This window comes from Cadophora gregata (genome assembly GCF_030347475.1).
Source record: "Cadophora gregata isolate MNR1 chromosome Unknown scaffold_4, whole genome shotgun sequence".
NCBI classification, from domain to species: domain Eukaryota; kingdom Fungi; phylum Ascomycota; class Leotiomycetes; order Helotiales; family Ploettnerulaceae; genus Cadophora; species Cadophora gregata.
Genome location: NW_026695927.1, coordinates 399442 through 424317, shown reverse-complemented (window position 1 = coordinate 424317; position 24876 = coordinate 399442). Strand labels below are relative to the sequence as shown.

The window sequence follows — 24876 nt, the reverse complement described above, 5'->3', positions numbered from 1 at the left end:
ATTGGTTATGGAGTATTATAAGTGTTACTCATTTACTCATTATACTAGATTGTGGCGGTAATTTCCATGGATTGGCCGCAAACCACAAGGAATCTTCCAAGATTCAAGTTGCGACTTGATATCGCGACTTGATTCCTGCATGCAACCGTCCTTCCACTCTGAGCGTGTGAGGGTGTAAAATATGCCACCTGGACATATTTGCTCGAGAATTCGCCGCTGTCTACAAAGACTGGTCCCCTGGCACTGGGAGATTTGGCAGAAAGCTGGATCTCGGCCTGTACCTCGGATTGGCTGGATATCCTGGACGATTCGAGGACAGAATTAGTCAAAGAAGAGGATATGACCGTTGTACATTCACAATGTACCTCAATCAGCCTTAACTTCTACATCAGCATGCACGTCAGGTGCTGTACTCTCTGCGTCAGGATTTGGCTCCTTCTTTCCAGAAATGTCCAACCCGTCCAATTCGGAGACAGGCACCGCAGGCTCACTGCCACTTGGGCTGTCAAGATTCAGACGCGCATTGTCCCATCGAATCTCTCTTTGCAATTGCTGGACAGCCTTGATGTGCTTTTTACTCTTCTCATGGGATTTGTACTGATTCTCGCTTTTGAAAATCTTCTGACAGACGACACATTCAATCTGTTCTATCTCTGACTCTTCAGACTCTGACAGAGCTTCGGGTTCTGGCTGTCGAGACTGGGCCCAATCTTGGACTACGTGTTGGTTCAATTTCGCTTGGTTGGCAGCCCGAGACCGAGCAGCTTGGGCTGCGGCGGCTTCTCGCAAAATCTTTTGTCGGTCTGCTTCCGTTTGCGAATTTGGAATAAATCTTGGATCTCGCTTCCTGGCAAAGACGACAAGTGATCTGACGGCGTCGTTGAATTCTCGAATTCCCTCATCCCTCAGCCTCTTGTTTTCCTTATCGATCAGGCGTCTAGTCGCTCGGTCTGGAGCATCTGATGCTCGGTATGCGTCTCTCCAGGAAAATGTCTTCTTGGTCGAGAAATTCATCCAAGCCCTGTAGAACGGCTTGACAACATCGTCGTACTCGTCTGCCATGCTTCCAAACTCGGGATAATCCACGGGTTCAAGTCCTTCCCAGTCACAAGCTGCATCTTCCTCTCTGGCGAGTTTGACAAATGTATCCTGGAGTACTCCATAGAAACCATTCGGGGAGTCTGTAAACGGAATACTCTTATTGAATCTGCCCATCAAGCCCATAATGTCCCCAGCACTGGTCAGTCGTACATTGTGTTGGAAGTGATCTTCTGCAGGATCATTACTCCCTCCTCTCAGAATCGAGTCACGGTGTGCGTCGTACCAGGCTCGTTCTTGGGGATCCGATAATACTTCATGGGCAGACTGGACTTCTGCGAACTTGGCCGTCGCATTATCCACATCGCCAAAGTTTCTGTCGGGGTGGAGTTCGAGGGCTTTTCTTCTGTATGCTTTCTTGATTCTGTATGACTTTAGTACCTGTACTTCAAAAGGAGAGGAAAAATATCCTACTCGTCCTCACTCGCATGGCGATCAACCCCGAGCACTTCATAGTAACATCTTTTGGCTGGCTCGTTATTCTGAGCTCCTGCTCCTGCACCAGAAGACTGTTGCGCACCCATGGTGGCTGTTGACGATCAAAATAATGCTTTAAAATTGACCCAGTCCTGCCCTGCTATGCTGCTTATAAAAACAAAATGGAATGGAGGGGTGAAGTTCTGCAGCCTTGTGGTGGCATTTCAATTTAGTGGGCTGGCCATTCTACTGGTTATCCAATCATGACGACTCTTGATAACGATAAGACATGGATCGACTCATTCTCACTCATTTCACTTTCCTTTCTCCTTCTGCCTCAGGTACAACCCCGGAGTCTCGGGAAGCCTAACCCCGACTCAGCCTCCTTTCCATCATCATCAAACAGTCTCAATTCCAGGATTGTACTCCAGTCCTCCCAGGTTCCGCCTCTTCAATATCCACCATGCACTTCTCATGATGGCTACATTGGCACCACCAAGTTCTTCAAGATCTCCGAACAGAATGCCTCGAAAGTGGGCTCGCAAATGCGAACGATATGTCTGCTTAGGAGCCACTTATTTCCCCCTACTATTCGTCTACTCTCTTACAACTTGGGCCGTATGGGTGGAGGCCACAATTGGATTTCTGCAAGCAAAAACGACATGGACGGGTATGAATTATTGTCTGGTGTAGATTCTGTACTAACGGTTTAGGAACCGGCACATCCGTCCTAGGTATCGCTTTGTACATCCTATTGAACTGGTCCTACACGACTGCAGTCTTTACGAGCCCAGGAACAACAACTAGCAGTAATGGATATAGCACACTACCAACAAACGCGCCGCCGGCTGCTACCAATTTCACAGTCAAATCAAATGGGGAAATGAGATTCTGCAAGAAGTGTCAGGCGCGAAAGCCGGATCGAGCACATCACTGCTCGACATGCAAAACATGTGTCCTGAAAATGGACCATCACTGCCCATGGCTAGCGACCTGTGTTGGGCTACGAAATTATAAAGCCTTTCTTCTATTCCTGATCTACACGACACTCTTCTGCTTTGTCGACTTCGCAGTGTCAGGTTATTGGGTCTACAGAGAGATCCTGACCGAAGGGGAATACACGGATGCGCTGATGCCGATCAACTATGTGATGCTAGCTGTGATCTCTGGAATAATAGGGTTGGTGCTCGCTGGATTCACAGGGTGGCATATCATTCTCGCTTCTAGAGGTCAGACTACCATTGAATGTTTGGAGACAACGAGATATCTATCTCCTCTAAGAAAGCAGCACCAACATCTTTCTCAGTCGAGCTACGAGCAGCAGCAGCGAGACATGAATGGGGAACCTGGCCAGCATGGGCAGCGGCACGAATCCTACGATGCGCTGGAGAGATTTAGAGCGAGGGAGAGATACGAAGCATATCTCGATGAGCAAGACTCTGAAAAGCTACCAAGCGCTTTCGACTTGGGACGGAAGCGAAACCTGCAGCATCTCTTTGGACCAAGCAAGTTGTTGTGGTTCTTCCCGATTTGCAACACGACTGGCGATGGATGGAGTTGGGACGCCAGTCCCAAATGGTTGGAAGCGAGAGAGAAGATCGCTCGGGAGAGGGAGGAGCAACGACAACGAGAACACGCTGCTGGCTGGGGAGCGGACCCAACCCCACAAATACCGCCTGTCCGTGATGGTGCGGGTAGACATTATGTCTCATATCCTAATCGGACACAATCTAAAGCGGATAGACTGCTGGGGAGAAATCCAGATGATTATAGCGACGATTCGGTTCCTATGAACAACCTACGATCGAGGGACCCAGAAGACCAGTATGATATTAGTAGTGATGAAGACGAGGCTGATAGGAGGGCTTTGGACCGTAAAGCTACACACGGTTGGCCTCAGAGAGTTGGTGTTGTCACGAATACATTGTTAGGGAACACGCTTGCCAGGCAGAAGGATGATGTCCGGGGCTGGGATGGCATTGACGATGGTGGCGTTGATTGAGAGTATATTATGGCTGTATTTGGGATCATTGGTTGGCGTTACCTAGGCAGGTCGATGTATCATACCCCATTTATGATTTGCATGTACCCTTAGCATCTACATATTACCTTCAATATTTGTATTATTTAAGGTTCAAAGTGACATAGGATCCTACGAGATGACGATGATTTGTTCTGTTCATGTATCGTAAACCCTGGGAATTGGGATTGTCGGAGAGGGTTTCCTTCCTGGTCATTACTTCTATTTTTTAATATAAATGTTCCGCATACTCTGAATGGGGGTTTGTCTCATACAAACTCTTGTTGATAGGAGAGCGTCAAGCCATACAGGCCTGACTGGAGCTGTAGTGATATGATTTGGCTCCTGGAGACCATCCCAGGATTCTTCCTCCATAGTAAACTGGCAGATGAGCTATTCTCTCCATGATGTCCGAAATAGTAATCACATGGCTTGGCACCTTAACAGTATAATTGTGAGCCACTTGCAAAAGCACAGATTTCTCCAGAGAGCAAAACAGACCAGGCAAATGCCATATCTTGTCCCCATATGATACTAAATTGTAGACTCTGGCAAGCAAGAAATACTCAGTCATTGCACCTCAAGAGGTCCACGCCATTCAAGATGACCAAATTCAGTCTCTCAACATGTAAAAGTCCACTGATTCTGTAACAACCTCTACGTACGGCACGCAAAACATTTTTGCCTGCCTATCGACTCTCTTGGTCCTCCTCCTCGTAAGCGACATATCATTCCCGTCCTCACAGTCCTCGCTTACATGTCGGAACATGCGTGATTCCGGATCATTGCTCCGCATCTTTGTAGTCCCGAGCTTCTTCAAGATCCGTGGGTGTGACAACGACTACATGGTACAGTTTTCCCAGCCCAGTAGACGACAAACGATTCCCATCTCGTGAAATTGGATATAGTGGTTTAGTTGTTATATGTAAAGTAATGATACTTTACTGACGTCCTGTGCTCAGACCCGACATTGCTGCTGTGGCCAATCTTTTCGTCGTGACCATGGAAACAGACCAGAAGAAGATGTGGTCGGCCCGACGCATGGTAAATAAGGCAAATGAGGAAACCATCATGGGGCTTGTGTTTTGCCTTGGCATCATGACACATGGACGGACATGACGAAAGTATTGAGAGTCATGGAGATGATCTCGAGTCCGCTGCGAAGTAGTGGCATCGTCTCTTAATCACCCTGCCCATATCATAAAGTCTCATCATCGTCTACATCCTCCCTGAGTTCACCATAGAGGACTTCACATACTCCTCCCAATGGAACATCCATCACAGCATCTGTACCCTGACTCCACAGTGCCCTCCAATCCTTGATTGTCCTCTCTTTCTCAGGTCGCTCTCTCCTATCCCGTCCCCTGTCTTTCTCCTTCACAATATTACTCGCTGCTTGTCTCCCTTTTCCATCAATTGTCGCCACATTCGCTGCATCATCGATGATCGTCTCAATGCTACTAAGAGGTAGAGTAAGATATCCTGTATTGTAGCTTGCCAGCGCCACGTAAATGTAGACAATCAGCATGACCAGGAACGACGGTATGGCCAACGACCACCACCGATCCGGATAATACGTTATGCCTAGCGCACGGAGGAAAGGCGAGGGCAGGTAGGACCAGAGGAGGTACATGAGGAAGGTCAGGGATGAGAACAGGTACAGCACGAAGCCATAATATTCATATGTTGGAACCTTCGGTGAGGCACGGGGTACAGGTTCTAATTCATCGGCAGAGGTATCGGGAGTGGTGGGGCGAGATGGTCGAAGGAGGGAGGTGAGGGAAGGAGAGGGTGGGAGAGGTGTTGGTGGGCGACCGTAAAACGGTGGCGCGAAGAAGTTGTGTTGGAGAGCTGGTGGTGAGGGCGATGAGCTTGACGACGAATCGCCTCGGTAGTGTGATTGAAAGATTGCATCATCTTCGTCTGAGGATGAAGAAGGCATTGTGTTCTTCTGGAATAGGTGCGTTGTGGTTTAGGAAAGATGCAAATTGATGTCGCGAGAACCAAAGCTTCAACCTGGAGCTACGTAATCACGAACCCACGTGAGCTAGGCCAAGGCAATGTTGACATGGGTTGTGACAGGACTGGCTTCGGGCTTGGAAAGGGTTCTTCCGCCACACTAAAGTTACTGAGAAACAGGAGCTACCAGATACGACGTATCCGTTACTTACTTAGGTGTAGTTTCGTGCGGAGGTACAAGGAAGGTCCTCCATGTGAAGCAAGTAATGGCGATTTAGTTAAGCCTTGATCTGAGACCTCGGTCGTGGTGGAGATTAGAACCCATGGACCATGATTCCAGTGCGAAGGACGCGACACTTTCTTGACCCACGAACCTGCTCGTCGGTATTTCATCAAATAGGTAAGCTTTTGATTCGACATCCATCTGCGAATGAAGTCGTTTACCAACCCGGAATGCAACATGTGGATGCGATTGGATTGGATTGGTCGACCGGCGGGGAGCAAGTCCATGAGCCGTGCCGGATAAGGGAACAGACAAAAATGGGTGGAGAACCTTAGGGTGGAGAACCTTAGGGTGGAGAACCTTAGGGTGGAGACAGGCGGGAGCTAGTAAAAGGGGGGAGTAAGGGGAGGAGACGTCTAGAAGCAAGGCCGCGAATCAGGAAGCGGCGTTCCCTTTCTAGTCCTGTTGACGTGACAGGAACAGGTTCTGGGTCGCTCGACGTGCAGCAGCGGGCTAGATGGGGGCAGGACCCCGATATTACTTTTAGTCTTAAGTTAGTATTATTGATCCAAAATATTCCTTCCTTCCCTGGCTTCCCTTCCCTTCCCTTCCCTCGGTATAGACCAATCCATTTCGAGCCAGGTCCTCGACGGCCTTTTCCTCTTTATATCTGGTCCACCCTGTCCTTTGTCCTCCACGTATTTCTCCCTCGCGCATCCATCTCTCCCTCGTAAACAAACCCGCAATAGGACATCTCCTGTCTATTTGAACGTTACTGCAGCACACCACTTCGGCCTGGAAACCATCGACGAATCACGCCCCTCCCCTCACCTTGATCCGTTGCGTTTCCCCTGGATCGCACACCAATCGGCTCAGCTCCCACCTCATCCAAAAGCCAAAGCCCAACCCCCCTATCTGCCCTGCAGATCTCTCAAAACCTCCGAAGAACATCGTCACAGCCTGCCATCCAGGCTCAAAGTACTGTGATACTCGAGCTCGCGCAACACACCGGCATAGATCCGAGAGAGAACTGGTGGAGCGCGACGCCTGAGCAGAGCTTCGACCAGGCCAATCCGTTATCAATTGCGCACGGCATCACGATAAGCCAGTCCCTTGACTCCTCGTGTTGATCGTTCGGAGGCGCCCGCATTCAACCCCTCACTGACCAGACTGACCTACCACTCCCACTCTACGCCCACCTTCCCTTTCCATCATGGGAATCTTCTCCCGCAAACAAAAGCCAATGTCTGGTTCTACGACTTCTGGAAACTCTCTTGAGAACGCTTCGACATCTTCACAATCCTCTCTCAAATCGCCAAATACACCAGTCTTTACCAAGATGGGCCCGAATATACCCAAGATCCCCATGCCCAAGGCCCCAGATCCACATGTCGATGCGGCGGGGTACCTGCGAAGTATTGGCGCAGTGAGGGAACGCTGCTCAATAGTATTGCGAAAGGCAAAAAGGAACCAATTGAATCACTTCGATGTTGATATGGAAAAGTTCCAGGACACGACCAACTTCGTTGTCTCTGTTATCAAGGTATGTTTGCCCCATACCGACACATTTTAAAACTCTCAATTGTGAAAATGCTGATTGATGCAGCGCGACTTTGCTCCAGATTATGCAAGTATTCCTCCTCACGGACGATGGCAGCACTTTAATGTTGGCGGACGAGACCGAATCGCGGCAATGTTAGAGAGCTGGGGGAGCGAGACAGATCCTTCCGAACGTTGTCGCAGACTCTTGGACCTCTTCCTTGTTTCTGTTCTCCTAGATGCCGGTGCAGGAAACAGTTGGTCGTACAAGAGCAGAGAGGATGGGAAAACATATAGACGCAGTGAGGGTTTGGCAATCGCAAGCTTAGAAATGTTCAAAGCCGGAAAGTTTAGCAGCAACCAGAGCCAGCCACATCAAGTTGACGGAGAGGGTTTGAGGACGTTGACCGTCGAGGTTATGGCAGAGGGATTACAAGTATCAGAACAGAACCCAATTGCCGGATTGGAGGGACGGACAGGACTATTGATGAGACTTGCAAATGCATTAAACAACCAGGCACTCTTTGGTGCAGATGCGAGACCAGGAAATATGCTCGGTATGTGTTTCCCCATCCTGCAAACTACCACTTACTAACATGTAAGACTACCTCATTTCTCATCCCTCAACTCAAGCTTCCTCCATTCCTATCGTTCCTCTCCCAACGCTTTGGTCGGTTCTCATTGACGGACTGGCACCAATTTGGCCTCCATCTCGTACAACACTCGACAACACCTCCCTGGGCGATGCCTGGCCACTCTCCACTCTCCCAGTAACACCAGCCACTGCCCCTTGGGAGACAATAGTCCCCTTCCACAAACTCACACAATGGCTTTGCTACTCGCTTATGCAACCTATGACCAAACTCATCCACATCCATTTCGCAGGTGCGGAACTCATGACTGGCCTGCCTGAGTACCGGAATGGCGGCCTTTTTATCGATACGGGATTACTTACGTTGAAGCCAGACGATGAGAAGAGAGGGTTGGCCACTTTTAAGGAAGAGGGTGCTAAGAGTGGTAAGGGAAGCATAGAAGTAGTGCCCATGTTCACTCCAGATGATGATGTGGTCGTTGAGTGGCGAGCAGTGACTGTTGGCTTCTTGGATTTGTTACTCGAGGAAGTGAATAAGAAGCTAGATCTGGAGGGCCCTGATAGATTGACGCTACCGCAGATGCTAGAGGCTGGTAGTTGGAAAGTATGTTCTATGTTTTCTCCGCTTCGTCGATGCTGGCTAACTCTGAAAGGGAGGACGAGAAATGGCGGAGATATCACGCCCAAATACCCAGTGCCCGCCGATTGCTATCTTAAGCGATGGAACGGTGTTTTGAGCACAATGCAGCACTTTCGCTTTGCCACAAATTCCTGGCAAGATTCAAAAATATATTGTCAGAGAATGAGCATTTTGCACTTATTGCATGGCAAAACCAGCAATTTTACACACTTGCGTCCATTGAAGGAAGGGATGGAGTGAGCTTTTACGTTTCTACGAAGTTGCAATGGGCATCTGCTAGGTCATGACATGAAAGTGAAGCAAGAATATTTGCCTAGCTCTACCAGATATACTTTTAATACAGGCGAGACTTTCTCCAAGATGAAAATCCTGGCATAGGACTGTTTTAATCTGACATTGTGAAACATCTTATACAATGTGGTATATTTGTTTCGTGCATTTCAACTTGGCTCACCAGTCCAGATATGATTTCAGAAGACCAGGGTCGAGGAGAACCACCCCTTACTCAGGTTCAAAGACAACAATCCACAATTAGCCGAAACATGGTCACGTGTCGCTATGACTAACTCAAAAGGCAAAATTTCAACTAGTACCCACGGAATAACATCAAGCGGACTGTGAGTCAATGGCAAGTAAGATTCGAGTCGGCCTCTGCATACGAGCACGCGGATTGACCGTTGCAAACAGTTCAAGACTATTGACTCGCCAATTGCGGCCAGCCGAAGCACAACGAATCATCTTACATCCCCAAAACATTTGCGCACGACACCTCGCCTCATCTGCAAGCAGATCCAAGAAACCCCGCGCTATCAAAATGGTCAGCGCTGATGAATTCATCTTGACTCTGTCATGTCCGGATAGGCCAGGTATTGTCCATGCGGTCACTGGATTTCTGGCTCAGCACAATCTGAATATCGTCGATTCGCAACAGTTCGGAGACCCAACATCAAAGACTTTCTTCATGCGTGTCCACTTTGCTCAAGTTGATACCGCGGAAGGAAATGGCAAGATCAACGTGGACCAGCTTAGAAAGTCGTTTGAAGAAACGGCCAAGCCAATGTCCATGAACTTCGACCTCTCATCGACAGCTCAAAAACCACGTGTGTTGATCATGGTCTCAAAGATCGGGCACTGTCTGAACGATATCCTCTTCCGACAATCGATCTCGCAACTCGGGATCGAGGTTCCTCTCATCATATCCAACCACCCAGACTTTGCTCCTCTAGCAGCCTCTTACAAGATTCCATTCCATCATCTCCCCATCACGGCTGAAACCAAGGCCGAGCAGGAAAGCAAGATCCTCGAGCTGGTCAAGGAACACAACATCGACCTGATCGTGTTGGCGCGGTACATGCAGGTGCTCTCTCCAGCACTCTGTAGCGCCATGTCCGGGAAGATCATCAACATCCACCACAGCTTCTTGCCGTCGTTCAAAGGCGCTAAGCCATATCACCAGGCGTACGATCGTGGCGTCAAGATTATTGGTGCTACTGCCCATTTTGTCACCAGTGATTTGGACGAGGGTCCGATTATTGAGCAGGATGTTGTAAGGGTTGACCATGGGTTGAGTCCGAAGGGTTTGACGACTGAGGGGAGCAATGTTGAGAGCAAGGTACTGGCGAATGCTGTCAAGTGGGTCACAGAGAAGCGGGTGCTGCTCAATGGGTCCAAGACTGTGGTATTCAACTGATGTGCTTCTGCCATTTAGTAGTTTTGTCACGGTACTGACTGGGCTTATCCTCGTGCTCAAATGAAGAAAGAATAACTCAAAAAACAGCAGATGCGATATCGCTCGATCCGTGGGGATATGACTCGCCTCAATGGCAGTTTGACCAAAATGATTGTACAGTTTCATATACCTTTAGTAGTCTTCTCCGGTCATGCCTCATTATGCAGCCTGTTGAAGATGGCAGGTTGAAGTTTCACTGCGTATCCAGGGGTAAGTGATCAGTTAGACTGTGGAGTTGGTTCAACCGATGTTCACAATGCAAACCCTTTATACAGATAAAGGAAAACCCTCACTTGAAGTATCTGGGTCAAGCCCACAGTAATGAAGCGAGCTATCTGTAATTTCAAGTGTCAACTGGCTATGCACATGCTGAAGAACTGGAAAACTGTCCATACACCAACAAGTGCATCCGTTTTGTATTTTGCACATATTTGGATGTATAAGAGAGTATTTTATAGGTGTTTTCCCGTCGTTCAACACCCAAGATCCGCACCCATGCAAGTCAATGCAGGTGTCAGCTCGGAAGTACTTCGGATCCTACCCGAACCCTCGGCTTCTTAGCGCTTGGCTACGTGGGTGGGAGGTGCCCGCGTGCAACATTCGCTCACCGGATCACCAGGAATAACAACATCCTACAAACCCGACATTTCCGATCTTCTTATGCCAACGACAGTACCAGAAATACAGCCTTCTTTTGAGCACAAATATGTCTCTGTTACAACCTGTTTAAAAACCACGAATGATCATACACCGCTTCGCCACTTCCACTCATAGATAGAGCGATCAAGTCAACATCCCACCTCGCTCCAAAATGCTCCTCCTTCACCAAACCGGCAGCGTCAAAATCGGCGAAGTTGTACGGTACACAGTAACCTATACGCCAGCCCACGACCGAATCCTGCCTTCTCCTCAATATCTACACCTCAAGATAAAGAATACTTCTGCCATCGCACTGCGTGCCGCCTTCGTTCATGGGCCATACACACTCTACACCGCCGCGTACCCGGCGACTTTCCATCCAAATGCGAAATTCGAAAACCCAAGGACATATGGCGTACCAGAGTTCGAACCGAACTTGAAGGCAGGGGGAAACTTTTCGTGCAAACTGACTGTGCCAGAGAGCGTCCGAGAAAGCGCTGGCAAAGGAAGGAGTCCTGTGAGAGGTGGTGATGGGGAAGGGAGACATGGCGAGGATAGGGAGGAAGAGAAAAGCGTGAGCTGGATCATCGAGGTGTCTAGCCAGGTCATTTTCTCGAATTCCGCAGCAGTTCACTACGAGATATTGCTTGGGCGTGATGAGAAGAGTCTATCTCTTGGCTTTGCGAGCTCGTTGACGGCGAGTGGGAATGGAGCACAAAGTCAACCGGGCCAGGTGAGTGATCACCAGCATGGACCAGGGGGTGGAAGGGGTGTAAGGGACGGGCACGGACATGGGCATCATGGTGGATTGGCCAAGGGTGTGTTCAGTAAGTCTATAAGAGTGAAGGTGGACGATACGGCAAGTCTGTGGAATACTCCAAGGATGCCAGAGTGGAACAATGTAGAAGATGATGTTGCGGGAAATGAAAGTGGTGCAGGCAAGGAGGGGACGACTAAACCTGTGCTCGAAGGAAAGGATCCGCAAGAGGAGCAGGGACACAGCACGAAAAGACAGAAGAAAGTACATCTGGTGGTTTTGACACATGGCTTGCATAGCAATTTAGGTGCAGATATGTTGTTTTTGAAAGAGAGCATTGATGAGGCAGCGAGGAAGGCCAAGATTGACGCTAGAATACGGAAGGCAAAGAAGAGGAAAGAGAGCAAAGCTGCTGAAAACGTGGCTTCAGCAGGAGAACACGCAGACGATCCAAAGGGAGCAGAAGATAGCGAAGATGAAGAAGAAGTCATTGTGCGAGGCTTCTCCGGGAACTCTGTTCGAACAGAAAGGGGCATCAAGTATCTAGGTAAGAGACTGGCCAAATACGTCTTGCAGATGACATACCCGGACCAGCCGTATAAGCCGGTAACGAAGAAATCGACTGTTGAAGCTTTATCACATGCCATCAAGCCAGAACAGCCGGCTGCCAAAGCGTCGAGCAAGGCACCCGGACAGCCGACACACGAACATAGCTCTATTATCAAGGCACCTTTCGCGGGGAAGAAACTGGCGTATAAAATCACCAGTATCAGCTTTATTGGCCATTCCTTGGGCGGTCTAATCCAGACCTATGCAGTTGCGTATATCCAGAAGCATTCTCCAGAATTTTTCGACAAGATTGAGCCTATCAATTTCATTTCTCTAGCTTCACCCTTTCTGGGATTGAGCAATGAGAATCCAATGTATGTCAAGTTCGCATTGGATTTTGGTCTCGTGGGCAGAACTGGGCAAGATCTGGGTCTGACGTGGCGAGCACCCACCATTGCCAGGAGTGGATGGGGTGCGATTGTTGGTGGAATTGGAGAGAGTGCACACAAAAAGATTGATGGAGAGACAGCACCCGAGTCCAAACCGCTTCTGAGGATTTTGCCAACTGGACCCGCTCATGTCGTGCTGAAGAAGTTCAGGAATAGGACTATTTACTCCAATGTTGTCAATGATGGAGTTGTTCCTTTGAGAACGAGTTGTCTGCTATTCCTAGACTGGCAAGGTTTGGGTCGTGTTGAGAAAGCAAGGAGAGAGAATGGCCTGGTTGGAACTATGGCAAGCTGGGGATGGGCTGAGCTCACTGGTGCGAATTCCAGCTCTCCATCTGGAAGGACGTTCTCAGAGAGCTACGCCAGCGAGTCGGAAGAAACTGGGACCAACACTCCTACAAAACAAGGGCATGGAGGAGACGTCCCTCAACCATCGCCATACGCTACTGTTGATGATGATGCCAGAAGTTTGAAGAGTCTTGACCGTCCTCTCTCTGCTGGTGCTCGCCATCCTCCATCAACAGCTGAGCCAACCAATAATGCTGGACCACTTGCAAGCATCATGAAATTTTTCCAGCCTGCTGCTTCTTCCGCGCCAAAACCTCACAATGATCACCCCAAACATACAAAGATCTACAAGAGGAGTCAAACTCTCCGAATAGGAAGTGAATCATCCTCTAATCCATCCATCTCAACGCAAGAACCCTCGCCCAAAAAAGCGCATGGTAAAGCCACAACGGGCGAGGATAGCGAAGATCCAGATCGACTCTCCGCCCCTCCCAAAACAACGTTTTTCGAATCCGCTGGCGATATCATCAAGCCTCCTCTCCCACCTACAGATTTCCTCATCGACCCTTCTTCCCGCCCCCGAACAATCTTCCACGACCGAGTCTATCACCCCTCCGATATTCCTCCACCTCCCCTTAAGAAACGCCCAACAAGCTCCCTCATGCTCCGTCGTCGCTCGTCCATTCAAACGTCAACGCAATCATCACAGTCATCTGATCCCTTTACCCCAACCATCAACCACACCGACTCCACACTCTCAACCCACGATTACGACGACACACGACACACCAATCCGGACAAAGACCCTCGCGAAGTCATTGACGGCTCTGCCATGAAAGTCGAGGAGAAAATCGCCCGAGCATACCACCGCGACTTATCCTGGCGAAAAGTCCTTGTGCGTCTCGAGCCCGACGCTCACAATAACATCATCGTCCGCCGCATGTTCGCGAACGCATTCGGATGGGAAGTGATCCATCATGTGTGTGATACGCATTTTTCTGATTCCGACGTTGCGCACACGAGGGATGAAGTTGCTAGTAATGCTGAGCGCGCAAAAGGCGTAAACGAAGGACCTGCAAAGGATGGCGGGGAGACAAACGATCCCGACACAAAAAGTGACAACAAGAACGAGAATGCCACCCACCATGATGGCAATCGGGACAAGGATGAGATAACACCACCCAAACCCCTCACCGAATCCGACCGCACCGACTCCGAACGCAGAGAAGCAACAGACAATCTACCACCGCTCATCACATCCCTCTCCAACTTCCCTCGCTCCGGCACTGGACTCGCAACAAGCACGAATACCGCACCGGGGACAAGCACAGGACCAAACAGTCTCGCTAAAGCGCTCTCTGGATCTTCGCTTACGGTTCCATTACCCTCTCCTGGCGGGAATGGACCCGGGAGTAGGAAATCGTCTACTAGTGGTACTGGTGCAGGATATACATATGAGAGCGACACTGCATGGAGCGAGCGCGATTGGGCGGATAGTGAATTCGATAGTGATGATGGGGAGGGTGGCACTTCTTCTGAGAAGAAACCCTTCTCGACCGGCGGTGGTGGTAGTGGTACTGGCGGAGGAGAAGGCTGGAACTGGACAGAGGCCATTGCTGGGAGAGGAGCGACGGCAGCGGCGACGAGTCCGAAGGGGACGGATAGGGCTGAGATTGAGAGGTTTTTGGCGAAGGGAAAGGAAGATGGTAAGGGGAAAGAGGGTGGTGATGGGGTTGGGGATGTGGCGAGTCCTAGATCGTAGAGTGTAGAGTGTAGAAGGCGTCAGGGGAGCAAGAAGTGGAGATTGTGAGTAGATGTTTGCATGCATATATATGAGTACAGCATAAGTAAGATTGTAGAGCGTCTGTATAGCGTAGCATTGTAGCGTTGAACATAATTTGACAATCAATTGGATATAGTTGAAGGTATACTATGTTGAAGATATCCTAGAATGTAATATAATCTCCACAGTACTTAAGAGCCAAATTACAAGAGATGGTAGACAGAGGTGACCACAGAATATAGACATCAAATCGTGTTTTGGATTGTGTTTTATTGAATAAAATCGAAGAAGGTATTAATCGATATTGGGTATCACGTTTCTACACCCGAGCCTAGTAGCTTCAACAGGTAGAGCCACTCACTCAACCACCAGACGAGAAGGTAAAGAGAGAGTTGCCTGAACTCCTTCTTTCCGTTCCCACCTCATCCTCATAATTTTCCCATCCAGTTTATAATAAGCCAGACCACCAATCCCAATCTCCAAAGACCGTAAACGTCGTAAAAACATCATTCAATCAGAGTACACATACAGGCAGGGATAAACACAAAAAAATGAGTTTGCGCCGAGATACGTGAATCTGTACAATTCCCGGACCCAATGGTCCGGAGGCATCTCATTGCGCCGCCCAGGGAAGTCTGTCCAATGAACGCCAAGCGGGGCTACTACCTCACGAGGGAGGGCAGCATGAAAAGTTCCCAAAATAAATGTTGGGATAATGCCTGATGCAGGTGAATTATCAGGTAGTTTGATGGTCACCACGACGAAACCCAGACAAGGCCTCTTGTACCATCGAATCAGCGAAAGATGGCTCACAGTTGTCTTTTTCCATTCATAGGAGGGCTTGGCTGGTGTTGAGTGACTTATCAGCTGGTGCTAATTGATCGATCGACAACGGTAGATGCTCAGGGGCGATATTGCGATGCAGCGATAGCAGCTAGAGCATCTAATCCGCTCGGCAGAGTTTCGCGTCGAGATGTGATAGGAGAGCCATAGTAAGCAGATGATGCTGAGGGACTTCCGTACGATGTAAATGCCGGCTGCTGTTGATACAATGCAGGGTCCACTGGCGTAGTGTCCATCGAATCGTTGGTATTCCTGCTCGACGGACGACTGGATCTACCATCTGATGAGCTGGCCTTGCGTACGCCAGCAGGCATTGTGAGTGTTCTGATTGCAGCGTTCTTCTGGGCAGCGGAAGAGCGAGAACGCTCTTTGGTGTGCGTCTCGAGATGTTGCTTCATGTTGTCACCGCGTGTGAACTTTTTCTGGCAACCTTTCCAGGTACACACGACACCCTTCTCGGCGGTGTGAATTTTCGAATGGCGTGATGCATGGCCAGAGGTGGTAAAAGTCTTGTCGCAATTGTGGGTATCTCTGTGGCGACAGGGATACCTCTTAGGCCCCCTCTCCTGCTGATTTCGGTTCTGATACATGTCTTCGTCGTACATCTGTGGTTCCGGATATGATGTCCGCTGACCTTGGTAATTGGGGAGAGGCATCGAGTATTGATGACACGAGTAGTCGTCCATGCGTGGAGGTCCTTCGCGATACTCGAACTGTGGTTGATTCTTGTAGCCCAAATAGGACGACTGTCTACCAAATTCTTTCAAGGAAGTAGGCGTGATGGGAGAAGTAGGATCGTTGGTGTTGTTGGAATCAAAAGAATCTGCGCGGACGAGGTCGGGAACGTGTGGAGAAGAAGTGCCGCTTTGTGTGGACATGGCGGAATTTGATCGTACCATACTCGCCGACTCAAATGCTGAGTAAGTGGATCTGAAAGCGCTGTCCTGTCCTGCCGGCTCATCGTTGAGAAGAGAGACCTTTCGGCCTGAAGAGTCTCGGGCATGCATTCTCGGTCTGGCCGACATAGTGAATAATCTTCCAGACTTTGAGACGAGAGCAGTGTAGTGAGAGTAACTCTTCTCCAAATTTGAAGAAGAGTTCTGAAGTGATGAGGGAAGTTGTTGGTAAATTGGAGTAACGAGACGACGGGAATGAAGGCGTCTGGATGATACACAGTCACTTCGACAATAGAAGTTGGACGTCGAGATGTGATGCACTTGAAGATGGGCTGAGCGTAGTGTCACTGCAGTCTTGATGATGGAGGAGGACGAGGAAGTCTTGTGATGCGGCTGGAGGGAGAGTTGTTGGTGGTAGGACAAAGCGGAGGGAAAGGAAAAGGGAAGGGGAGTGAAGTGGAAAAGATGGGATTCTGTCTATGTTATGCAATTCCCATTTGGGGGAGGGAGACCAGGGAAGCAGAAGCAGGGCAGGAGACACAGAGAGGGCCAGGGCCAGGGCACTAGGGTAGCGGCAATTTTAGTTTAGCTCGAAGAGCGACGAACGACCGGGGCAGGGGTGCGGAGGGAAGTGGATGAGGAAGTGGATGAGGATAGGAGTGGAGAAGGCAGTAGCGTGGGTGTGCCAGCATGCCCTGGCTTGGAAGCTGACCCACTCCGTTCCATTTATTTACCTTATTTTACCTTACGGAGGAGCTGGAGGGAAAGAGCAGACAGCAGGTGCCATGCCAGGAAGGGGAAGGGGAAGGGGAAGGGGAACAAAGAAAGGAGGGAGGAAGAGGAAGGGCTGGAGTGGACCAGGACAGGGCACGGGGATCGCTCCAGTCGTATCCTGGTTAGGGTTTGCCTCGAAAGCAGAACAGGGCAGATTTGTAAGTCTACTCGAACGTCCTACAAAAAGATGCGACGCGACAACTTCACGGCCGAAGATGAAGCGATGCTTACCCCCCCCCCCCAGATGCCTGGTCTGAGTCCGCGTTCACGCAGTCATATCTCTGCACTTCAGCTCTCTCGGGGAGCTGCACAATCTCCCCCCGCTGGACAGGATGGCCATCAAAAGGGAGACAAAATACAGTAGGGACGTAGGTAAATTTAGCGTAGGTAAGCTAATCCATTGGCTGCTGATGTCAGGAGACACTCTCCGCTCCACCACCTCATCGGACCCTGCTGAACCCTTATGATGTGAGTGGAATTAATCCCGGTTACATGGCGCCCACACGGGAGGGGGAGGGAGAGGGAGACATAACGGAGGCATGTGGGCGATGCGGTGATTCGAAGAGATGTGGCAGTGGTATGTTGCACCACCTGTCTGGGCAACAGTCGACAGCCCCTCCCTTTGTTGGCTGGATATAAAAGTCCACCACACCTACTTGCCCGTTGCAGTATATCCCGAAATACTGTTTTATGGTTGCAGACAATGCGTTGGATACGCTTTTCATGGAAATGCGCTTGAATGCATGCCAGATAAACTCTCGCACCAAAAGCTCATGCCGGGCATGACTGTCTTATCACGCTGTAATCACAATTCAATAATAGTCGGTCAAAAAAGAATGCGCTGGCATCGCCAGTAGTAGCTCGTGAATAAGGTCCTGGCCTCTTCCTTGGATATCGCAGCTCTGATTGGCGCAAAGCACATCTCCCACAGCTGGAGCTCTGCCCCGCTTTCGAACGATGCGATTCAGGGTCTTGCCATTTCATCACCAATAAGTTAATGCAATACCACGCTGCTGGTTGAGCGAAGCGGAGTAAGAGCTCCTGAGTTTCGCGAAACCAGATCTCTCATCTGCCCAAAAGCTTGGAATCATCCAAGGGGGTGCAGCTTGATGCTTAGACGGTTAGGTTGTCATGGTGTTGTGTGGTGTGAGCGAGTCACAGTACTGTAGAGACAGAGGCAGCTGTTTTGAGAGCGCGCGTACTCGTACTGGTACTGTATGGTGTTTTCGCTCCCTCACACACCATCTTTGCTCCTCACCAACGTCTCAAGCCACAGGGCAAAGCAGGGCAGGTACACAGTCGACTGGTGACTCGTCCGGCTTCCATGGCCGTACCCACTACTGAATGCGCCCGTTCGAGTTGGAGTGCATGGCAGGCGAGGCAGGGTGAGGGTGAGGGTGTGGGTGTGGGTGTGGGTGTGGGTGTGGGTGCGGTGCGGTGCTGCACGTTGCTGTTTTCCCTGCATATGCCGCCCGCTTGGCGATCGCCCCTCTTTCTTTCCCCATTGCCTCACTCGCGCCCGTCACTCCGACAGAGTTCAATCAACACCACAAAATCGTGCCATTTCTGACTGCAACCCTCAGACGAGCAAAACTCGATCGCAAAATACAAGATGCGCTAATCAAAAACAACGTTGTTTTTGACAAGTGTTTAAGTAACTACCAACATTCCATTTCACGACTCTCCTCGCGTTTTCCCCTTGTCTCCATGTCTCTCAGGCGTCGAGTTGCCAGGCGCGGAGACGGTGCACCGGAGGCTCCTCCGTCGAACGATGCTGAAGTCAGAGTTCCGATCAGTCGACTTCTCGATCCTCTAGTTCGCACCAGCCCTGCTCCCTGTCGCTCAAGCACGGGGTCCAGACCAGTCCATTCCCAGGGTCTTGACAGGGTCTGACCAGCACAGGCAGTTTTGGCAGCGAGCCAAGCAGCGCATCCAGTAAAGATCGCCGCCTCAACGGTAGGGCTCCACTTGGGCAAATCACTGCATGCAGGTGGGTGCTCTGCTCTGCTCTGCTCTGCACTACTGGACCACTGCGCTGCGCCTGATTTCGATGTCCCGAGTCCCGGCAAGACTTCCTCGTTTTCTTCGGTCTCTCGGGTCTCTTCTTCTTGGTGCGTGCCAGGGGAGGGGAGAGGGGAGCTGGGAGCTCGGAGGGGTGAGGGCAGCAGGGCTCAGGAACGCTCGCCTCGTCTGCCCTGCCTTGCCCGCGTCGCGTCAGGGAATCAGGGTCCACGGGAATGAGGGAATTCGTGGTCCCCCGTTATGATGCAATGCATATTTTGCATCTGGGGGACACAGGGGAGGGCATTTGAACCCCGAAGCGTGCGTGCCCTCTGTCGAGCAGGACCACCAAAACAGGAGACCATAGCTCCAGCGTCCAACTCCAGCTCCAGCTCCAGGACGGCACTTCTCAACTTCAACATTCTTCAACGACAACCGCACCCAACCAACCCCATCACTACTGTACCCAGGAGGAAGTCCTCCGTTCCCCCTCGTGTCTCTCATCAACCCGCAACCCGGTGATTCGGATTCGGATTCAGGACAAACGCGCAGCAGAAAAAAATAAGAAAGACCATGACCTCATCGTGGATTCACAATTCTGAGAGAAGATCGAATTTTGTTCGAGGGATCGTGATTTGAGGTGTGGAGTGGGACCCTGGACATGGGAAAGCGAGGCAGCTAATGCAACCTAATCCCTGGGTATGGACAGGACAGTACTGTAGTAAGCTCCTTAGTTCCCTGACTAGCTACAGCAAGATTGGGAACTAAGAGCTAAAATTATAACCTCACCAGACCGGCCTCACGTACAGACTGGTAGGGTAGGGACTACAGAAAATAAAGTCCACGTTCCAAGCTCGGAACCTACGGTCAGTCAGGTCGGGTTAGAAGTCCGCCTTCGTAGGAAATCATGCTTTTGATTACTGCGCGGAGTTTAACCGAATATGCAAGTTCCAGTAGGTACTTTTGACCTGTCTTCAGAATCCAGATCAGATCTGCCGTTGAGACGCGGTACCCGACGATGTGGGTCTTGGTCTCCTTCTGTTCTTCCAGGTCGATCGTTCCAATGCAAGATTTAAGATGCTCATATTCTTTCTCAAACAGGCAAGTCGACTCGAGCTTTTCAATCTTGGTTTTGCAGAAACACTGGTCTCGAGCACATGGAAGTCAGCACATGCAATCCTGCCTTTAAGTAGTGATCCTCAGATTCGTGGGAAATGTCAAAGACTCCAAGAGTAAAATAGAATGGCGCGCGCCCAACTACTCAACCAACCAAAGCCAAAACGGAGACACCTCCTCACTGTCTCAGCGTCTTGCACCTCAACAGAGGAGAACTGATACCTGTCTCACACTAACAGAAGATACGATTCACTAACCGCAACCGCAAGCTAATTTTTACTATGGGAAAACCTCCCATGTGAGTGAGAAGTTCCAGCCACCCAGCTGATCCCTACTTCCCCTCGCGCTCCTCATCTAATCTAGCACTGAAAAAAGGAGGCGTAAATTACTGTACTAGTAAACAAGCCACTATTGAGACCCCTAATGTTGGGGGAGAGTGAGGTCATTGTTCACTCTTAGTTCCGAGGTCAGGAGCGAAGATTGTCAGGTCCCGAGGTCTTTGGAGTGGGCTGCGAGAGAAAGTAGGAGAGAGCTCCTGAAGAGAGGCCAGCCAATAAATACTTGAACTTGTCGTTGTGTCTTCCGGAGGAGGAGTCCTGAAGACTTTAGGCAATTGATTCGTTGTCGTTGATTACGGTTTTAGGAAAAGGTAAAGGAAGAGTGAAGGAAATAGTCCACTTCTGAGGTGAGGACATTCCACCCAATATATTCACTTTGTATCTAGTAACTTCAAATATCACTATCTCCCCTCCATTCTCAACCCCTCCTCCAAAACACCATAAAAAACCGCCTCAAACCATCAAACCATCATACAAATCTAGACATCCATCCATCCAACCAGCCCTTCCTCCCAGCCTCCCTCCCCCACATTTGAAGAAACCCCCTATCTCTATCCCACAGCATCAATTCTTAATACGGTCGTTATATTCATGTTTATTTTTTTTGGATTTGTTGTCAACTGGCGGGCGGCGATAACCGAGCTGCATGCAATGCAGCCTTGCTGTGCTGTGCTGTACCTGCTGTGCCTCCCGGTGCATGTCTTTTGTGTCTCAGCCCAGCTCTAACAGTCACTTCATTTTTTTAAGTGCCGAGTGGAAATGATACGACGTGATAGGGAATATGATAAGAGTGAGTGAGGAGGTTCCATCTATCTATCTATCTATCTATCTATTTATATTTTTATATGAAGGGACAGGAAGAGAAAATATCCGTCTATTCCGCTTATAAGCAGTGTTGGGAGGATATTTTTCCGCAAGTGTCAGATAATAAAATAACCGAATGTAATGTACTCAATTGGCGTTAGAGTACTTGACTTGACTTGACTGAAATACTGTACTGAAAAAAAAAAACATGAAGAGCTTCTCCGAGCAGCTGGAGGGAGCTCGGTAGAATGAAGCTCGCTTCTGCAGAGCCAAATGTGGACAGGTGCTCTGTGGTAGAGGGGTAGGAATCAAGATAACGTCTGTAGAGTACAAGCAGTATTACATTTGTTTTTGACACATGTCTGTCTGCCTATCTTAGTAAGAAGATATTCTTACTGCTACTCCTGATATTGCCCCCTCCCCTGGCTCTCATGAAGGCCAACCAGCAGATCCTGTCATTCATCCCAGGCTGAGCTTTTGTAAACAAAGGAAAAGGGAAAGAACTCCATCGCTATGCCAATTTCAAACCGTAGTCATAAACTTTCCATCCTTTCCTTTCCGATCCCCGGTATGCCCTCACATCTACTCAACTTGTCTACCGCAAGCAGATTCGTTCCTAGACTATCGCTTCTGATCACAACCCCTGGCCGCTAGATATGCCCATACCAGCAAAAATACGCCACTGTTCCGAGCTTCAAGTACCTATATGCAACGAATGAAAAGTGAAGCGTCTCTAACCCAACCTCAAGCTTACAAGAATGGCTCAAGATTAGCCATTCCCGCAAAGCTATTAAACAGGTCGCGCTTATTTGAAGTGCCTGTGTCGTCAACGGTGGTGAGATTCAGGTTCCCGATCTCGCACCAGTTCTTGTAGTTCTATTTCAACTATTAGCCAGCATCCATAGATGAACACGTGTGAGGAGATGGAGCTTACAATACAACTCAAGTACTTGCACCAACTGCAAGTCATTCGGTCCTGGTAGAAATTCCTCATCAGAAGAATAAACACCACCAGCACAAACACTAAACTGCCCGCTCTAACCAACCACCAAGCCCACCAAAGCGGCTTACGACCTTTAAAGAACCCCACAGGGTTCTTCGCAAAACCGGTGATCCCAGCGTTTGATTTATCGCCATTCCCACGCACTACTGGTGCGTAGGGGGGCTCGTCTTCACCAGTACGCTTGCGAAGTGCATTGGGCGAATGCAGGATACAGATTCCGAGGACGAGGCCCATGAAGAAGCCACCAATATGGGAAAAGTTGTCTAGACCAGGAAGGAGACCAAGCCCGAAGGAAATTACAATGTCGAGCATGATGAAGCCGAGGTCCTTCCATGGCGATGTTCGGTCACCCCAGGTATAGAACAGATCCAGGAGGTTGAGAGCGATGACGCCGAAGAGTGCGCCTGATGCTCCTGTTGAGGCGATGCCAGTCGCGGCAAAGTTTCCTCCAAGCACGAAGCCGAATATACCTGCTGAGAAATAGACTAGGAAGTATCTAATCGGTCCAATAGCTATCTCCATCTCCTTTCCTAAAGTCATTTGGAGGAGCATATTGAAGCTAATGTGGATAAGTCCGGCGTGTAGGAAGATCGGGACAATGAAACGGAACCACTGATTAGGCTGATTCTCAAATTCATTGAGCGGCTCGGTCTTGTTTCCTGGGAAGACTGGATTCTGCTTTTCAGGCATATTGAATCCGCAGAGTTGGGCAAGGGTACAGTTCTGATTGTCATTGGAAGTCGTATCTGGACAAGGCCATGAGATTGGTCCACCGGTATCTCGGTTCTGGACACCATCCACGGAATGCATGCAAGGAACAAAACGAGCTCCCATATTGATGAGGACGTAAGGCGAAGGGCCGATCATAGGATTGAAGTTGGGCTTGATTTCGATTGGAGATCCAGTCAAAATGCCTGGGAATATTAGCAACCTTCTCTCAACAACCAGCATCTGTACTTACCATTCTTTGCAATTTCCCCAATGAACACGCCGATTTGTACTGCCGTAAGGATATACGTGACCCAGGGTATTCTACTTTTCCTATTCTTGAACATTCCGCTAATCCTGTTCTTCTTGCGCAGCCCCTCTTCCAGATGTGCTGGCGCAACAGGTGCATCGTAGACGTGGTCCGTGGACTGATTGTCCTTTACAGGTAGCCCAGGATGATCTTTCAGTGGTATATTATCCTGATATGAATTCGAAGCTTCCAGTCTTCCGCCTCCTCCTTGTCCATAATATCGTGTATCTTGCCCCAGCGTACTTTGACTGTCGAAGCGGTTTGATCCTGGTGGTGCCGGATACACGTGGTCGTCGAAAGGTGCCTCGAAAGGGGAGACTGGTGATGTGATGTCGTGAGGTCTTGTGGGAGCTTGCGTCGTATGATATGAAGGCGCTACTGATGGCGGAGCAGCTGGTTGTGATTCTGGAGATTGAGGATTGTAGGACTGGTAGGCATTATTGTACGGCTGAGGGGTTTGATGCCGTGACGAAGGGTTGTAATAGTCGTTCGCTGCCATAATGAACGAAAGTGATGCTGTGATACAGCGATTGTGGTTCCTACGAGGTTGTCGTGGTAGGTTGCGATGTTGGAAGCTGGATTATGTGAAACAGGAGGGAGAGAAAGATTGTTGAACGAGCGTTGGGTATTGAGGTTGTGTTGAAGGAAGAGAAGCTAGTCAAACTCTTTTCTTGAGGACAAGAGCCTCTTCTAGCGAGCTGAGTGATCTTCGTAATAGCGCAGGGCTGGGAGGGCTGTGGGGTGAAGATGATGCTGGGTGGTGTTGAAGTTGGCTCACCAGACCCTATTTTTGGACCCCTGCGCCTGATGGCGGCTGAGCAGGAACCCCGTTCGGTTACGTGCATTAGCGCAAGGTCCCCTTTATTTACTTTTGGTTTATTTGCCTCCTTAAACAAAATACATGATATATGCACGAGAAAATTGAAAAGAGGATATCGGTAGCCTGGCCTTACCCTTTTATCTCCTCCCAAAGAGAATTTTAGAGTGGTGACTGTAAGGAGGTAGAACATTCAAGTCCAATGCTTTGACTTGAAGATGTGGGTCCCACTATGAGAAGGACCCTGGTTGGTCCCAATAAAGAGGGTGGCCACAGATTTCCGAACCCCAGCTTTGTGGAAAGTCAAATATCTAGTTCTGTAAATAAACAAAATCGCCACATTTTAACAGTACACGTCTGAATTGTGGCTTTATTCTGCTTATTTGATTGGAAGATCGTTACTCAGTCAACTAATTAGAACAAGAATAAAGTTTAACAGGGCTTTTTAAAGCGGAAGTAGCTGAAATCAGCGAATCAAGTGTACTATTTCATACGATAAGATATGAAGTCTCTTAGCAACAGAATAGCAACGGGCCTTTAACCCTCGAGGGTTCGGAAATCTGTGGCCACCCTCTTTACTTGTG

General features: G+C 49.5%; 8 protein-coding genes across 9 annotated transcripts; 4 read left to right on the top strand and 4 right to left on the bottom strand.

Annotated features, from left to right (window-relative positions):
* Positions 1 to 366: 366 nt before the first annotated feature.
* On the bottom strand, positions 367 to 1622 carry ONS95_009877 (uncharacterized protein; the record flags this gene model as incomplete). The annotated part of the gene is made up of 2 exons (XM_058503440.1): positions 367 to 1462; positions 1513 to 1622. 2 exons carry the CDS (start codon positions 1620 to 1622, stop codon positions 367 to 369), a joined length of 1206 nt encoding a protein of 401 aa, XP_058360152.1.
* Positions 1623 to 1874: 252 nt separating this feature from the next.
* PFA3 (palmitoyltransferase for Vac8p) lies at positions 1875 to 3753 on the top strand. The gene is made up of 2 exons (XM_058503439.1): positions 1875 to 2185; positions 2229 to 3753. The coding sequence occupies exons 1-2, from the start codon at positions 1990 to 1992 to the stop codon at positions 3515 to 3517; spliced, it is 1485 nt and encodes a 494-aa protein (XP_058360151.1). The 5' UTR covers positions 1875 to 1989; the 3' UTR covers positions 3518 to 3753.
* A 376-nt stretch (positions 3754 to 4129) lies between these two features.
* Positions 4130 to 6038, bottom strand: ONS95_009875 (uncharacterized protein). Its single transcript, XM_058503438.1, has 2 exons — positions 5707 to 6038; positions 4130 to 5654 (listed from the first exon to the last, which is right to left on the bottom strand). The coding sequence occupies exon 2, from the start codon at positions 5475 to 5477 to the stop codon at positions 4734 to 4736; it is 744 nt and encodes a 247-aa protein (XP_058360150.1). The 5' UTR covers positions 5478 to 5654; positions 5707 to 6038; the 3' UTR covers positions 4130 to 4733.
* A 208-nt stretch (positions 6039 to 6246) lies between these two features.
* Positions 6247 to 8896, top strand: ONS95_009874 (uncharacterized protein). Its single transcript, XM_058503437.1, has 4 exons — positions 6247 to 7260; positions 7324 to 7813; positions 7860 to 8452; positions 8502 to 8896. Exons 1-4 carry the CDS (start codon positions 6931 to 6933, stop codon positions 8583 to 8585), a joined length of 1497 nt encoding a protein of 498 aa, XP_058360149.1. The 5' UTR covers positions 6247 to 6930; the 3' UTR covers positions 8586 to 8896.
* Positions 8897 to 9105: 209 nt separating this feature from the next.
* ONS95_009873 (uncharacterized protein) lies at positions 9106 to 10729 on the top strand. The gene has a single exon (XM_058503436.1). It carries the CDS (start codon positions 9114 to 9116, stop codon positions 10176 to 10178), a length of 1065 nt encoding a protein of 354 aa, XP_058360148.1. The 5' UTR covers positions 9106 to 9113; the 3' UTR covers positions 10179 to 10729.
* Positions 10730 to 10745: 16 nt separating this feature from the next.
* ONS95_009872 (uncharacterized protein) lies at positions 10746 to 14661 on the top strand (the record flags this gene model as incomplete). Its single annotated transcript, XM_058503435.1, has 1 exon — positions 10746 to 14661. The coding sequence occupies exon 1, from the start codon at positions 11029 to 11031 to the stop codon at positions 14659 to 14661; it is 3633 nt and encodes a 1210-aa protein (XP_058360147.1). The 5' UTR covers positions 10746 to 11028.
* Positions 14662 to 15584: 923 nt separating this feature from the next.
* Positions 15585 to 16550, bottom strand: ONS95_009871 (uncharacterized protein; the record flags this gene model as incomplete). Its single annotated transcript, XM_058503434.1, has 1 exon — positions 15585 to 16550. One exon carries the CDS (start codon positions 16548 to 16550, stop codon positions 15585 to 15587), a length of 966 nt encoding a protein of 321 aa, XP_058360146.1.
* A 4534-nt stretch (positions 16551 to 21084) lies between these two features.
* On the bottom strand, positions 21085 to 24629 carry ONS95_009870 (uncharacterized protein). 2 transcript variants are annotated; one of them, XM_058503432.1, is made up of 3 exons: positions 23419 to 24629; positions 22389 to 23371; positions 21085 to 22330 (listed from the first exon to the last, which is right to left on the bottom strand). In XM_058503432.1, the coding sequence occupies exons 1-3, from the start codon at positions 23972 to 23974 to the stop codon at positions 22205 to 22207; spliced, it is 1665 nt and encodes a 554-aa protein (XP_058360144.1). In that variant the 5' UTR covers positions 23975 to 24629; the 3' UTR covers positions 21085 to 22204. The 2 variants fall into 2 exon arrangements, with proteins under 2 accessions (XP_058360144.1, XP_058360145.1); XM_058503433.1 differs by having other exon boundaries at positions 21085 to 23371; positions 23419 to 24387.
* Between the last annotated feature and the right edge of the window lie 247 nt (positions 24630 to 24876).

Bases quoted from the DNA above. Each gene is read 5' to 3' on its own strand.
- ONS95_009874 (XM_058503437.1), top strand. From the start codon at position 6,931: ATGGGAATCTTCTCCCGCAAACAAAAGCCAATGTCTGGTTCTACGACT. The intron at 7,261-7,323 runs GTATGTTTGCCC...TGATTGATGCAG, and splicing joins TCGTTGTCTCTGTTATCAAG to CGCGACTTTGCTCCAGATTA. The intron at 7,814-7,859 runs GTATGTGTTTCC...CTAACATGTAAG, and splicing joins GAGACCAGGAAATATGCTCG to ACTACCTCATTTCTCATCCC.
- PFA3 (XM_058503439.1), top strand. From the start codon at position 1,990: ATGATGGCTACATTGGCACCACCAAGTTCTTCAAGATCTCCGAACAGA. The intron at 2,186-2,228 runs GTATGAATTATT...CTAACGGTTTAG, and splicing joins AGCAAAAACGACATGGACGG to GAACCGGCACATCCGTCCTA.
- ONS95_009870 (XM_058503432.1), bottom strand. From the start codon at position 23,974: ATGGCAGCGAACGACTATTACAACCCTTCGTCACGGCATCAAACCCCT. The intron at 23,372-23,418 runs GTAAGTACAGAT...TAATATTCCCAG, and splicing joins TGGGGAAATTGCAAAGAATG to GCATTTTGACTGGATCTCCA. The intron at 22,331-22,388 runs GTAAGCTCCATC...TAGTTGAAATAG, and splicing joins GCAAGTACTTGAGTTGTATT to AACTACAAGAACTGGTGCGA.
- ONS95_009873 (XM_058503436.1), top strand. From the start codon at position 9,114: ATGGCAAGTAAGATTCGAGTCGGCCTCTGCATACGAGCACGCGGATTG.
- ONS95_009875 (XM_058503438.1), bottom strand. From the start codon at position 5,477: ATGCCTTCTTCATCCTCAGACGAAGATGATGCAATCTTTCAATCACAC.